General features: G+C 35.0%; 1 protein-coding gene across 2 annotated transcripts; it reads left to right on the forward strand.

Annotated features, from left to right (window-relative positions):
* The first annotated feature begins 1,045 nt into the window (after positions 1-1,045).
* Positions 1,046-13,581, forward strand: LOC105272711 (U16-lycotoxin-Ls1b). 2 transcript variants are annotated; one of them, XM_011314934.1, is made up of 3 exons: positions 1,046-1,308; positions 10,194-10,275; positions 11,245-13,581. In XM_011314934.1, the coding sequence occupies exons 1-3, from the start codon at positions 1,221-1,223 to the stop codon at positions 11,405-11,407; spliced, it is 333 nt and encodes a 110-aa protein (XP_011313236.1). In that variant the 5' UTR covers positions 1,046-1,220; the 3' UTR covers positions 11,408-13,581. The 2 variants fall into 2 exon arrangements, with proteins under 2 accessions (XP_011313236.1, XP_011313237.1); XM_011314935.1 differs by having other exon boundaries at positions 11,272-13,581.
* The last annotated feature ends 1,694 nt before the right edge of the window (positions 13,582-15,275 follow it).

Here is a 15,275-nt window from a genome sequence, read left to right on the forward strand (position 1 = left end):
TTCGCTCGGAGGGCAGTAAATGGACCGTCGATTAATCAATAAATTCGTGCCTCTTATCAAAACAATTAACTCCCTTCAACCCACGTCCTAGGTCATCGCATTATTATCATTTTTTTACTGAACCACTTATCAATATTCTTCTGAATGGATTGAAGTTAAAGGAATAATCGAAGAATAACATTAAGTCAATTTATGAATATCTAGGAAAATTCCTGTCTATTGTAATTCAGAAATTCTCGAATGACCGTCAACTGCTCATGATATGAAATATTCCATGGAAATTACCTATCTTTCCGGTAATTTTACACTGAAATGTAGTTGAGCAAAATTTCACAAATGCTTTTCACACTCGATATTTCATTTTTTTGTGTTTTATGATTTAATCCTTTATAAATGACACGTATAAATTTCTGAAGGCAATTAGTCATCTTGCCCCCAAAAAGGGGAAATTTCGGCTTTGACGAATACAATGTTCACATTCGGAAGTGAAGAATAACAAAAGCCAGCAGGGGTCTATTTCTCCTCGGTCATAACAGACAATTCGTCGATACGTTTGCTATTAATGTGGTTTGTTATTACCACTTTTTTTTATTTCTCATAACATATCGTGATGTTGATTGCCTTTCTTGTTATACTTGAACGCATTTCTTTTTAAACAAATGTCAAGTGGACTTGAATATTTCAGTCAAGATGAAGTACTAGTTGCATTGCAACCAGTTGCTGGAGTATTTAGGGTAGTCGATTGGGGGTTGGGGTAAATGATGAAAGTCATGGAATATCTCTTCTCTCGTTGCTTATTAATGCCTCAGCGTTTTGTTCACACGAGTGGCTGTGGTTGTTGTGGGATATAACCCCCTGGCCCTTAGTTTCTCGCAACCTTTACATTCACCCTCTCCTCTAGTTTCCTCTATTTTCCACCACCCTCGACCACCCTCGACCACCCTCCACCACCCTTCACCACCCTGTTATTGGCGACGGTGTAGCCACGCCTCTGTCGTCTATATAAGCTCCGTCATCTCCGCGGCGACTCACTCGCCCTCCGAACGATCAAACAAGTAGCAGCTCCTTTCTTTACATCTTCACATCACATCTCCACTTGCTCCCTTCGTTGGTCAGAAAAAGGAATTACTGTTCCCTCGATATCGAACCGGCACTTATCATTTCAAGTGCTACTTGTCGGATTTATTTGTACACTTCATCGGGCAACTGTTGCAGTTAAGATGAATCTTAACATCGGTATCTTCAGCTTGTTTTTCATCCTGTGTGTCCTGGCGGAGAGGAGCAGTGCTGGACCTTATTTTGAAGACGGTGAGTCTTTATTTCTATTGTTAGCTACTACGATAGAAATCTTTATTCAATGAACATTATGTATTTTTTATGGCATACCGGTGCAAAATGTCGGTTAAGGAAAATTCGAAGCAACTGTGACGGAAATTTTTGCGAGCGCTCGCTTATTTTTATTTCAATTTTTTGTGAAAATTTATGACATCACCACGTAAATTGTGTCATTTTTATTGAATATTTCTCTTCGTGTACTTTAACCCTTCACGTATACATGGGAAAAAATATTTTTGCTCAGTTAATGCGTAAAAAATGATCTACTCCCATTTTAGATGAATTTACCATTACGAACAAGAGTATATCTGCAAAATATATAGCAATAATTCGTGGCAAAATTCAATGTATCATTTATAATTATTTTTGTGTGAAAGGCATATATTTACTGATCTTCCAGTAGTCAATAAATTTACATAGCAAAAATAGTTTTTTTTCTCAGTGTTCCTTGCGGTTCTCCACATTTTCCAACGATTTCGAAAACTTGATATTTTTTATAATGAATATCTCGCAAAGTAGAATAGTACCTTCGATTGTTGTTGCCTTCAAATACTCTGAAATTGTCCGACAAGTGAATATATGAAGTTTAAACATGACTTTTAGAAAATTAATAATTTAAAGGATTATACGGATTCAAAAAAATTAGAATTCGATCGAATCACCGGTTCAAATGAAAATTAATTCCGAAAACTATTTGAACAATTAAAATGTTTTTTTTTAATTTTACTTAATGTCTTCCATCTGAATCAATTAAAATATGCATCCCCGTTGTTACGAAGTTTGCGAAATACTTTAATTTATCGGTTTTGGGCTCAAGATTCGTGTTAAGATTGAAATGTTCCCGAAAATTGGCATGTCAACTTTTCACCCTCATCACTTTTCTCATCCGTTACACTTTATCGATTCTGATTATTCATTGAGGTACATTAGCTTTTGTATACTATATAATAGGATATATTCGATGTGTGGTTGACTTATTGTATCCTTCCCTATAACATAAAGTCATAGTTCGATTGTGAACTACAGCGGAGGGTATTAAATGAGGAAACTGATTAAATATGCGAAACTTTGAGAGTAACTTTACGAGGATTAAACCTCTCCATACGTCACATTTTGCCGGCATCAGATTTCCAGACTTTAGTACAATAAAACTCACCAATTTGAATAGCAAACGTCAGTTCAATTTGAAGTAGTGTAGGTTGAGGTAGCGTCATACCTCAGTTTCCATGAGCTCGCATTCATTGGAAAGTTTGGAGTGCTCATTTGTACTGCACTATGTGCACCTGCATGTATCAAATTAACTTTTGTTGTCAGTCAGAAACTAAATCAGTTGTACAAGAATAGTGTGCAAACTCAGCCTTTTGAGTGATATTAAAATCCCCTTTTCTGCGGCATCGATAACTCACGGCGGATTGAAACCAATTTTTTTTCAAGTTATTTCTAAATTACAGGGACTTCGATAATTGAATCAGCGCAATTCAATGCGATATCGATGTAACACGTAAAAATCCGTTGAAATTCCCTTCGATTTATTCTGCGTTTATCTGCACATGGAAACATCCGCGTATATTCGTGTGTTTCCCAGTGAAAACCAATAGACATTTCCGTGAAGATGGATTGACGTTTTAAATCGTTGAAGGGTGCCTTTTACCTTCTGAATACAACAGCAATTTTCTCAATTTTCCATGAGCTCGAAGGACAAGCGAATTCCGACAATCGCTTTTGATCTATGATTATCGGCGCAAAAGATTTGTTCAAAAACTGGATCTTCATGAAGCTTCAATTTTCAACTACTATTACTACGGAGCCTCCTCAAATTCCCGTGATTTATTTTTCCAGAACATGTACTTTACGATTAGCTCTTTGTACTCGCTATCCATCCACGCATTCGTTAGAATTGATTTATAATACCTTTGGGTAAAACTAAATATTTGCTTTATCATTTAACACCATCCCTGCCGATAAATCCATATTAGGTTACTCATTCACATCAACTCACAGTGATTAATTAATTGTACTGGAATCTCATTATTGGTGATATATTATCAATTAATTTGCTTTTTTCGATCACCAATAAATGACCGATGGTCCGAATGGAATAAAAATCTTTCGAATGGGTTCGACATCTTTTTTTTATAGCTTTTCAGCTAACAGTTATATTTCAGCTATAGTTATTAGTGTGCGCCGCAGTATTTTTGCCACACTAATCAAACAATTTAAATTAAACGAGATGGCAGTCACTAGACAATCGAGACAATACAATCTGGCGAATTGTACATTAAATAAACGTAAACTCTAAATGTAATCACTATGGTATAATTAAAATAGTAGATGCCTCTGCTATTTGCTTGTGAAATATTTTGTATAACATACATGATGGAAATGTACATAAGATGAATAAATTTTCCACTTATTATTTTAAAAAAAATGGTCGTTGGATCACTTAAACTCAGCAACGTTGAGGGTGGTTTAGTACTTGGATGGGTGACCGCTTAAGAACACCATGTGCCGGTGGTCCTTTTCTTTTGCTTTCTTTCAGAATCATGCGTCTACATGTAATTCATTATAATTTTTATCCTAATTATAATTAGTTAATCTTTCATTTCCCATCATTAGTCAGACAATTTTTCTTGAAAGTGAAAATAATTCAATAAGAGCGCATTAAACTTTTAGAATGCCCTCGGAAAAGTTTTATATTGAAAATCAGCCAACAGTCATATCACGTTGTGTGCGCCAGTTCTCGTCCGATCACTGAAGCTAAGCAACGTTGAGCGTGGTTAGTACTTGGATGGGTGACCGCTTGGGAACACCACGTGCCGTTGGCCTTTCTTTTTTTGTGTTTTCTTCAAAATTTTCAATGATAAAATTGCAGGTACTCTATTCGCCTACTACCGAACCCTTCTTTTTACAGGCGAGAATGGTTTTAAGTGAATTTGTATAGAAATATCAAAAAACAATTTTAAATGCTCAAGAATTTTTTGGGTCTCTCACGAAGAAAACGGAAAGTTCAAGAATTTTCACGTTCATTTTGTACATTTTACTGGACTTTCCTCTCTGTGGGCCAGTGATTGATTTGGCATTTTCATGAGTTTATTTTTCATGCGTTGCGCCGAATTACAAGCACTTGTTCTCTTTTTACCAATTTGAAATAATGTCCATAAATGACGTACGTTCATTTAATGCTAATAAATGAGAGTGAAAATTTGTAACAATTAAAAGTACAAAATAAATAACAGAGAATAGCCATCTTGATGAAATCCGGATCGAAAAACCGTCTCACCAATTTAATATTGTCCCATAATGGAAGCGATATGGCAATATATAACCTCATTTCACTTTAATAACAAGAGTATATCTTTTTGAGAGACTCACATTACCTCTTCACATAACTCTCATAAAACTAAGGATTCATTTACGAATTCATCGGCGATCCCCAGTTCTTTGCCACCTCGGCGAGTGGTACATTAATTTATGGAGAAATCCTCTCAGAGTAACGGCTCCTTTTATCTTCATACAAAAAGTTACAGAAAGAAAAAAGTTTCTTAATATTATTACAAAGAAATTAACATTGTTTTACATAATAACCTCCACATTCAACTATCTTACAAAAGAATTGTGCTTGCAATGAAAAAATGGGTAGAATCAATTGATTACTAAAGAATTTGGCAACCCCTTGATTTCCATGATTGATAGACGAACGCACGGAAACAGGACCCATAATATTCAAGAAATCAACGATAACTTTCGCTTCTAATGAACTGGACCAGATTATTGACCCTGGTGCAAACGTTCGGAATATCAAAAACCCGTTGCAAGTACTTCAAACTTCAAACCGCTTCAAACCCCTCTACAACATCTAACAGGTATTTGAACAGTAATGGCACTTGGAGTACAATGGCTCTTCAATACAATAGTTCTTCACTTGCTTCATCACTATCACCTACTTCAAACTGCTCCATATTCATCTCATTCATGACAACCTACAATAATCTATTTTCCCTTCTCAACCATTATTCCAAACATTTAAACACTTCTTAATGTCTTATTTTGTTTTCTTTGCCTACAATAATCTATTTTCCCTTCTCAACGATTATTCCAGACATTTAAACACTTCTTAATGTCTTATTTTATTTTCTTTGCCGATTTTTTGTATCGTACAATAAAATATCGTATATAATAGATAAATTCGAAGATATCGGCCACGACTATTTAGGTATGCATAAAGACGTCTTCTAGTCGTAATCATGGTAATCAACCAGATGGCATGGTTAGAGCAATAAACTTAATCGTTTAAATGTCTATAAACTATTGGTGGAATTTATCCCTTTGAGCCAATAAGGTGCGTTTGCTGTATAGATCTGTCTGCAAGTCTTTGCAGAGTTTTCGATATAAACAAATTTACATTAAATTTATGTGCCTGAAATATCTCAGCTTAGTATAGCTGTTTTTTTATAGTTTGGGTGAGAAAATCCATTCTTGACGCACCCCTAAGCCTTCGGCATTAATTTCAGCTGTCTTTCACCCCTGAATATCATTGTGAGCGGTCCCCGGATTGCTTTTTATGTGGCAGAATAGGGTAGGCATCACCTAGTTCGGGTGCCTTCAAAGATTCGAATGGGGTGATAATCCATTTCAGCCCCTTTAGATATACTAGTTTTGCTGATTCCGGTCTTTCTGACTCCTGTCTTAAGTGTCCGAGCTTTCTGACACACATTCTATCTCCTTTTTCGATATTTTTCCATCCTCACTAATAGGTCGTACATTTCTCGAAGCTATTGTTTGCAGAATCCTGTTAGTCCAAGTGGCTGTTTTGCCGTTTTTGGGGTGTTCTCTTCGACCGATTGATATAGGGCATAGCCCTAAAAGTGGAACATGAAATGAGCCCTCATTTAGGTCACAGAGATTAGTTTTGTAGTTTTCGTTGGGATAGTTACGCCAAATTGATGCCTAAACTATTCGATAGTTTTGCTAAGTTAATTAGTTATGACACTAACTAATTTACATACCAATAAATAATAATCGTTTGATTAAAAAAGAGATGAATTTACACTAAGTAATAGTCCCATGTTCTTTGTTTATCAAAATAAATTGACGAAGAGGTAAAATTAAAATTGTTTGTTTATAGTAAGTTTTCAAATACTTTGTTAATTTTTTATTCCAGTGGCTTCCCTCCATGGAATTCCACCTCCCTTGCCCCGTCTCGTCTATTGCACAGGCATTTATTACAGATAATTGCATGTGCCTCGAAACCTCCGGTTACGGGTCTTGTGACAGAAATGACCATTTTCCACCCGTCGCATGACAGCGTGCGCTCGTTCGGTAGCTCATTTCTATTCTTCGATAGTAGTTCAGCTCAATCTATCCAATTCTAATAACTTCCATAAAAAATGTTATTTTTTTTAGAGAGATAAAAGGAAAGTATAATTTGTATGAACTCTATCAGACAGTCCAGTCATTATTTATTTACGGTTTTTTGCTTGTAGCTTTAATTTTAGTTAATATTTTTATCTGTCCCTTTTCAATTGTCCATACTATTTTATCACTTTACTTTTCATATGTCTCTTTTACAAATGATTTAATTAATTTAGGAGCACCTCATCGTTTTCTGATGATTGGATTTTCCTTATTATCATTCCAAAGTGGTCCACTAAGAAAGAATAAAGTTTTTACCTGTTATTACTTTTCGTTGTTCTTTTCTTTTCAACTTATTCAGAAGTGCGGGGTCATAAATAATCGCAAAGTGGGTTTAGAATGAGTTAAATTTTTTTAGTTTGCAGAGTGAGCCGTTTTATATCCTTCACTCTCAAATTCTTAATGAAAATTATTTTACAGGAGAAGGTTTTCCAGGCTTTCAAGGAGAAGCATTCATCATTATTGTCGAGTTGTATAGCAATGAAATTCATACGTGAAACTTTGAATCATTTCCTTTTATTGTGAAAAGTTCAATTATGAAATTATAAAGTTAAATCGTGAAAGTTCTAGTGTAAAACTACCGATGGCCATAAATCTTCCTTGCCTATTTCATGCAATATTGCAATGTTGTATATTTCCTTTAAAGTCTGCAGTAAGCCATTTAAAAGTATAGATACGAGCACTATTTTATGAATTATTTTAGAGAGAGACAGTTTCTCCGAAATTTCAATAAAGGTAGCGGTGAAAAAATTTTAATTTAATGAAAAAATCACAGCAAAATCTTCTTATAATCTCGGGTGTCAGTACACGAAAGGTTGTTCCACCGATTGTGTTACCAGGAAATAGGCTTTTCAGCCACATCCCCGATTCTTCATCAGTGCAGCCTACAAAAGCCCTTTCCCAGATTCCCTCAAAGGTTGGTGTCTTTGTCCCCTCCGGTAGAGAGAGGATTTGGGACCTAATTAGTCCCTTCAGGCCCTTTATCCCGTCTTGGCTCATCTTTTGTTCTGGGTAGCTCTCCACTATGAACGCCCACCTGTTCACCTTATTTGACCTATAGTAGCCTTGTTAGCTTTAGGCTTTTTCACAGGTGTCGCTGTTTGAGGGCTAGGAGTGCTGTGTTCACGATGTCCCGAAAAGTAATTTTTCTTCACGTGACGAAATAAAAAGTGACTTTCCCGCACATTCCGAAGAAAAATATTTTTCGCAACTCGTGCAGAAAGTGGTTTTTGGCATGTGCGATTATACCCTTCGCCTTCAGTTCGTGATATAAACCTCCCACACGTTATAAATTACTTTTCTGCACTTGTTACGAAATATACTATTTCGAGATATAGGAATTTCTCAAAAATCATTTTCCCGAATATCTCAAAAAAGACTTACTTTCAATAACAATGTTATTAAACTTATTATTTGCAGCTCGGACATTGCTCTTCCTTGAGGTTTCAGATATCCACTTTACCCTATTTTCTTAAACAGAGAAAAATAGATATATCAGACTGTTGAATTTTTACAATGAATAGTTTTTTCTCGGGACACCCTTTATTTTTTCTGTGTCAACAATGTCTCTCATATTAATAGTAAATTCATCATGAAAGATAGGGAGGAAAAAATGGGGCGTTCACTTTATCGTTCCATCTATTTTTGCGGTCTAATTTATTTTCCCTCCCAATCACACAAGTTGACCGCAGCCGTAATATTTGAACACATGGTGGCGTATCAGCCGACGCATTACATATTGAATCCACAACATGTCATGTTTATCAGTATTTGCATGATGAAATTTGTTTTCCCACAGTGATAACCGCTCACCAGCCGTCTCCACACTAGACGGAGTGTAATTAATAAAAGGGCATTCTTTCCATCATCCCGCTTCTCATTTTTCTACTCATCATCTTCCATGCCCTAATCGAACTGTCGCGAGTAATGATAATTTGCATACGCGCTGGCCATCGTGTTGACATCAATGTGAAATAGATGAGGGAATGGAGGAAGCGAAGAATTTTTTCCCCACCGTTATATCCCACCCCACAAAGAATTATATATATTTAAAAATATATGTAAACGCATTTTGCATTTCAGAATTGCAGAACTCTCACGTCATGTTCGTGATTTTTTCTCGTCGTTCATTTACCCTCGATTTTTTACGTTAATTACGAGTTTTTTTTGCATGAAGTATAAGTAAAACGTTGAAAGAGGTGTTTAAGGAGTGTAAAAGCACGACAATTATTTCCTTTTCATTGTAGGACTATCATACCGCACAGAAAAACTGATATTTCACAAAATATAAATTTCGTATGTATATATTTAATTCATTGTGGAAATTGGAAAAGTTCGGTAGTCTAACAGAGTGAAGAAGACTATTGCTTCACAGCGGATAGGTTCCAGGTTCAATTCCTGGTTGGGTAAAATGATGAGATCTAACCATTCTTGGAAGTCTCGATTAATTGCCACATAGTCATCACGACTCAAAGCGATTTAAAATAAGTAGAAAAAATAAAAATGAAAATAAATTGAAAAATTACTATATGTTCCACTCTTTTTTTCATGGGCATTACATAGTTCCAATATACTGCGACGACTTGACTTGCAAACGCGGAATGTACCCTCCTCTCGAAAAGAATATGTAAATTATATAATCCTTCTCAAAACATCTATAGAAAGGTTTATTCAGCGTAAATTAATACTACATTATGGTTCAATGGTGGAAAGATGATTCGACAAAGTGGATCAACAAAAAACTGAACTCAACGAACAGTTCTTTTATTGACAGAATGAGTCATGCTGGGGATTTAGAAATGAGCAAGTCATTTTGTATTTGGGGGCGATTCTATTCTATTCTAGGGAAGCCGAATAGAACATACATTGAAAGGTAACGGTGAAATTCATGTTCTGGAACTGAATTGAACTGAAACTACTTATAATCAGATAAATTATGGGATTAAAAAGGTAATTGTACTATTAGTTCGCCAACTGATGTCGATGGAAGGGAACATTTATTGAAAAATATACAGGATTGACATTGGAGATCTTGAATTCATCAAATCAGAATTGTTTATGTATATCGAGTACAAAGAATTTATATTATAAACAATCGCATGTTCCCACTAGGTGAAGGTCCTCTGGCAATAGTCAGTTACATCTTCCAACGAATCACGTTAAATATATATTTTTATATTTATATATATACATATATACAGAATCTTGATATTTTCGTATGCGAATACTCAACTGAATTGATATTCTAATGAAGCGAATATTATAATAAAAACTTCTGAGGGAAGATGTAAAGATTTATTGAATTCGTAAATATTGATCCGCAGTGGAAAATATTCTGGGAAATGTAGATATCGGTTTAGCATAAAAATTTTATGACGCTCTTCCTTATATGATATTGTCAAATGGAATCCCAATGGCAATAATATTTGCATCTGGTAATTTTCTAGACATGGACGCACTACCAGTTGATACGGCTGATTACTCGGATAATAATGCATTGGAGGATCTCATGCGTGCAGCGCAACAAAAGTGAGTGATTATTTGTGTCTCAGTTATCGAAACGACTTTTTTATGTAGAATGTTCGTTGATATGATTTCATCGCACACTAGAGAGTTTTCGTAGTCATTTTCTTCATTCTTGCTTATATTCCCTTTTCTAGAAAGACAAAAAATACACTCAGAGAAAAATTAATTATGCAAATTAATTTGGGCGAGATTAACAAATGCTGAGGACTTCCATGGAAAAAACGTTTTCCATTGAAAAAATTTTACTCTGTTTTATCTCAACTCATTTTTTTTAGCATGTACCCTAATTATTTTCTTAGTTTAGTTTATTTTTTTGCAGTGATTATTATTTTTAATGTAATGTTTGTATGAATTCGATTTAAAAAGTTGACTTTTGGGAATGAAAACGTTACAGGGCACAAGTATAAATTTCATGTTTTTATGGAAGTTTCTTGCTTCTTCTTTTTGTTTGTATGGTGATGAAAAATTGTTCCGTACCCTTTGTAATTATCAGTTGAAAACCATCGGTTATCTTTAGGTAGAATGCATGATCTCTGATAAAATTTGAAAACAATGTATGGCAGCACGGAGTACACGGAGAGAAATATTTAGTAAAAATTACGGAACTTTCTGTTCACTTACCGATTACGGAGTTGATTCGAAAAATTTAAGTGACGGTATCGTTATTTTTCACCCATAATTCAGATAAAAATTACGGAACACCGCGCAAAAATTCCGTGACTTTAGATAAAAATTACGTGACAGTTCCGTAAAATTTCCGACAACCACATTTCGCTCCAGAATTACGGAAAATACACGTAATTTTTATTGAATATTTCTCTCAGTGTACAGTGCGAACTTTCCATCCAGGTGTGTTGAAAAATAGCTTTATTTGGACAATTAATGGTACCTGCCTAAAACTAGAATAGTTTACTTTGAACATTTGTTTAGCGTAATGATGTGTTTTTTCTTGATTTCATTAATCTCGAGTAGACGTTCTTCCTACATATATCTGTATAGGCGTAGCTGCATTCGTCGAGATGGAAACTGCGATCACAGGCCTAATGATTGCTGCTACAGTTCATCTTGTCGGTGTAATTTATGGGGCAGCAATTGTCGATGTCAACGCATGGGACTTTTCCAAAAATGGGGATAAATTTTTTTCTACAACCCTCCATACATTTCCGAAGAGTCCAGGCTGACGTGCTTCTGTGCTCCCCAAACAGGTGTTATTTATTTGTATCTCCGTCGTTCTGATCGTAAACCTGCAATCCTTCAATTAGATTCAGCACTTAAATTTATCCTTAAAAATTCCACCCCCTGGATTTTTCTATCCACCTTAATTGAGATTACCCTTTTGAGTCTCATATGATAGTTTCTATGTTATAAGTAATCTTCCGAGGATTTTCCTTCTTTTCTTTATCATCATTAGCCTTTTTCCGTACAAGGAAAAATCCCCATCTATTTATATCCGCCAACGGAGTCGCCCGAGCTCCAACCGAACTTCTATTAGCAACTCCTCAATAAATTCGATTGTAGACCGTCTGTTTAACTTACCTAGTCTCACAAATGCCAAATATTAACTTTGATGGATAGCAAATGCCCTCAATAATTAACATCATCAAATTTTATGTGAAGAAAACGTAATGGTCAAGTCTTATAAACGCAGGTGGCCGGAATTAATTTCACCACCAAAGATTTCCCGTTAAAAATTTCCTAACGAATAAATCTTCCCGGGAATGATTTCCCCCGAAATTAATTATCGTTCTAATATATTTCCCAATGAGTTTTAAACCTAATGGTCACGTGAATAATCGTGATACACGTTAAGAAACGAATTTTGTATGAAGAATTTCATAGATTAACTATCGATGTGACGAGATGGTTAATTTAAGAATCCTATCATTAAAAAAACGAAACATCTTATTACAATTCTACAATAAATTATATCAAACTCCTGTTATGTTCATTATACCGAGTTGAATAATTTTTTCAGAGGGAAATTTTCGTTGAAGAAATTTTTTCCCGGAGAATCATGACGGGATAATTCAATCCGGGAACCATAAACGTATTAAAGAAGATTAATGATGAAATATGTGTGTGAAACTAGCGCTACAAAAATACTATCGAATAATTCTCATTACCTGGGAACGAAGAAAATGCAAAACCGTGGTAGAAACAAGTACAACGGGAAGTGAACAAAAAAAATTTGGAATCCTTAATGAATAAGATGAATTCGGATAAATATTGGCATTAGAAGAAAAAAAAAACAATTCGCTGGCTTCTCTACCACATAAGTTTTATTATTCTCTTTGGGTGTTGAGAGGGCCCCTCGCGAGGGAATTTCGCGTGACGGCTAGTATAAACAGTCGGAGTTCCTCCGGTGTTCGCGAACCGTACAGAAACGCCTGAGAGAATACGGAATAGGTGACTCTTGAACAGAAGAGAGAGAATGGAGAAAGGAATGAGAATCAAAAGAAAGGGAAAATGCCAAGATAAAGGACAAAGGGCGAACGTTCCACCGCAGCTTTTCGGCTGTACCTTCTCTCTTCACTCCCAATGTCTTTCTCATTTCTTCTCAACATTGCGGCTTTCTGCTGAATCATTGTCACTCATCAATAATTCGGGTAAATGGAAGTACTATTGAATAATATACTGAAAAATTGCTGATTACGCAATGTGCTGTGATTGGGAACATATTTCCAGCCACTTCTTCAATCATCTCGTTGTGTATCAGTATTTATTGATAATATTTATTGCTTATTGATATCAATAAACAGCAGAAAGTCCGCACTTCAATGAAAATTATCTAATTATTATGAGGAGGAATTAAATTCAGTTATCTCGAGGTATGTCTGTCGATTTATAGATTATAAGTTTATCGGGTTAAATGCTTGGAATTATAAGGCCTAATGTGCTATTTTATTTTGGATTGGATATTTAAAAAGAGATGGGTGTACTGTAAGTAACAGGAGTACTTCTTTGTGAAATATAAAACCAGAAAAACGTTTGAATAAAGTCATGGTATAGGCATATATGTATGCTATGTGTATAAATTCATACAATAACCGTATGATAATTTGAATCAATAGATGAGAATGTTATACGAAAAAGAACTAGCTATGATTGAAGGCTTGAAAAGAAGGGAATGAAAAAGAAAACTATCAATATACCTCTGCGACATCGTACCGCATACCTAGATGTATTACAATTATTACTATGGATAATATATATGAATAAATGAAAAATCTATATTGTATTATTATGAATGTTATACATTGTAACCGAGGTGGATGTACGTAAAAACGTATCAGGAAAACAAATATATACATATACAAATTAATTAATGATTCATTTATTATTCGTTATGTGTACAATACCTAATATATCCAAAAAAGTAATTCATCAAATTCATTTTTTTACATTTAATACATTTAATATATTTTTTTTATGGTTGGAATTCCAAAATTTGTTATGTTTTTTTGCAGATTGTTGGTAAACTGTTCTTGATATTCATCAGTCTGATTATCAGGCGGAAATTTTTTACGTCCTGTTCAACCTTTTTGAAAAATTCAGGGGATGCTGGGGTAATATCGGCACCTGGGGTAGAACGCACGCCCATAACAAATTGCTCTATTCGTAATTTTTAACATTTTTTTATTTTATATTTCCCATAAATAAGTGGATGAATTAAGTATCAGCAAATAGTCGATTAATTTCAACTTGAATTCTTCAAAAAAAGAAGACAGATAAATCCGTTTTCATCGTCTTATGATAGTTTCTATTTACTTTTAATTAAAATTTAATTTCCATGCTTCATTCAAACAATTAACTTTGGCTGAGTTTTCTCATGTTTCTAAATGGATCAGACAGGAATCTTCATATATCACCCGAAAATGATATTCAACAAAGATAAGTTTAACATATCTTAAAGGAGAGATAGCCCAATAATTATAATAGTGGCTGAAGGCCCTCGGGCAATGATCAGCTGTAAGTCCTTGGAAGAACTTGCAACGAATTCTGTTAAAAATAAAATAAATAATATAATAGCCTTTTTAGTACTTTTCCTTATTTCCCTTAATTTCCGAGATATTTCAAGTCAATCAATTGCCTTAGCTTTATTGCACTGCAGAATTCCTGCGTTTTAAATCTAATTTGCCAAAGAGTCTCTTCTTTCAACGAGACGAGTTCTGTAGATAATTAATATATTTCGAAGTTCGAAGTAAGCCCTTCAGCAAATTTCTATTATTTCAAGCACTTGTCGACTGACACCGGACCCCAAAATAAACAGATATTCCGTAAATCACTTAAGTGCAATAATTGGAGTGGTAATGATACAAATGATATAGGCGAACAGGTACGAGATAGAAGAAAGTCACGTCTAGAATAAGGAAGTTGGAAGATGGTGGTTTATTCATCGGAGCGAAGCGTCGCCTGGGGGGGCTATGTCGTGTAATAGCTCGTATATATCAAGTGGTGGTGGACTGATCTCCATCTTCAGCTCTACTTCAGACTTTGCTGTGAGCAAACTCGTTGAGGTTAACTCTGTTAACCCCATGACATCGACCTACGTCAAGTTTCAGTCGTACTCTCTGTAGTCAATAATCTGATGTCACGTACAACGAGGGCCATCCAGTGGTATTCCTGGTTAGTCTCTTTCTCCATAATCATTAAATCAATTTTCCATAATCATTAAAAATTTTCATCAGAAATTTGGAATCATCTGGAATAAATGCATTCATAGTTGCCCAAGGAACGGCTTTTATATCTATCCCTGCGGATAAAAAACATGTTTGGGATTGTATATGATGAGGAAGAAGCGCAGGTTACGCTTTCACTTTTCGAATTCATGTTTTTAACCTTATATGTCAAGGTTTAAATAGAAATTCATACATCTCGTATGTTTTTTTAGGATTAGTTCTTTATACAGATCAACTCCAGCCGAAAACTCTTTGAAAGGATTTCCCCAAAGGAAGTACACGGAGAGAAAAATTCTTTAAAAATTACGTGCCTGTTCCGTAACC

Source organism: Fopius arisanus, unplaced genomic scaffold, assembly GCF_000806365.1.
Source record: "Fopius arisanus strain USDA-PBARC FA_bdor unplaced genomic scaffold, ASM80636v1 scaffold00244, whole genome shotgun sequence".
In the NCBI taxonomy this organism is placed as follows: Eukaryota; Metazoa; Arthropoda; class Insecta; order Hymenoptera; family Braconidae; genus Fopius; species Fopius arisanus.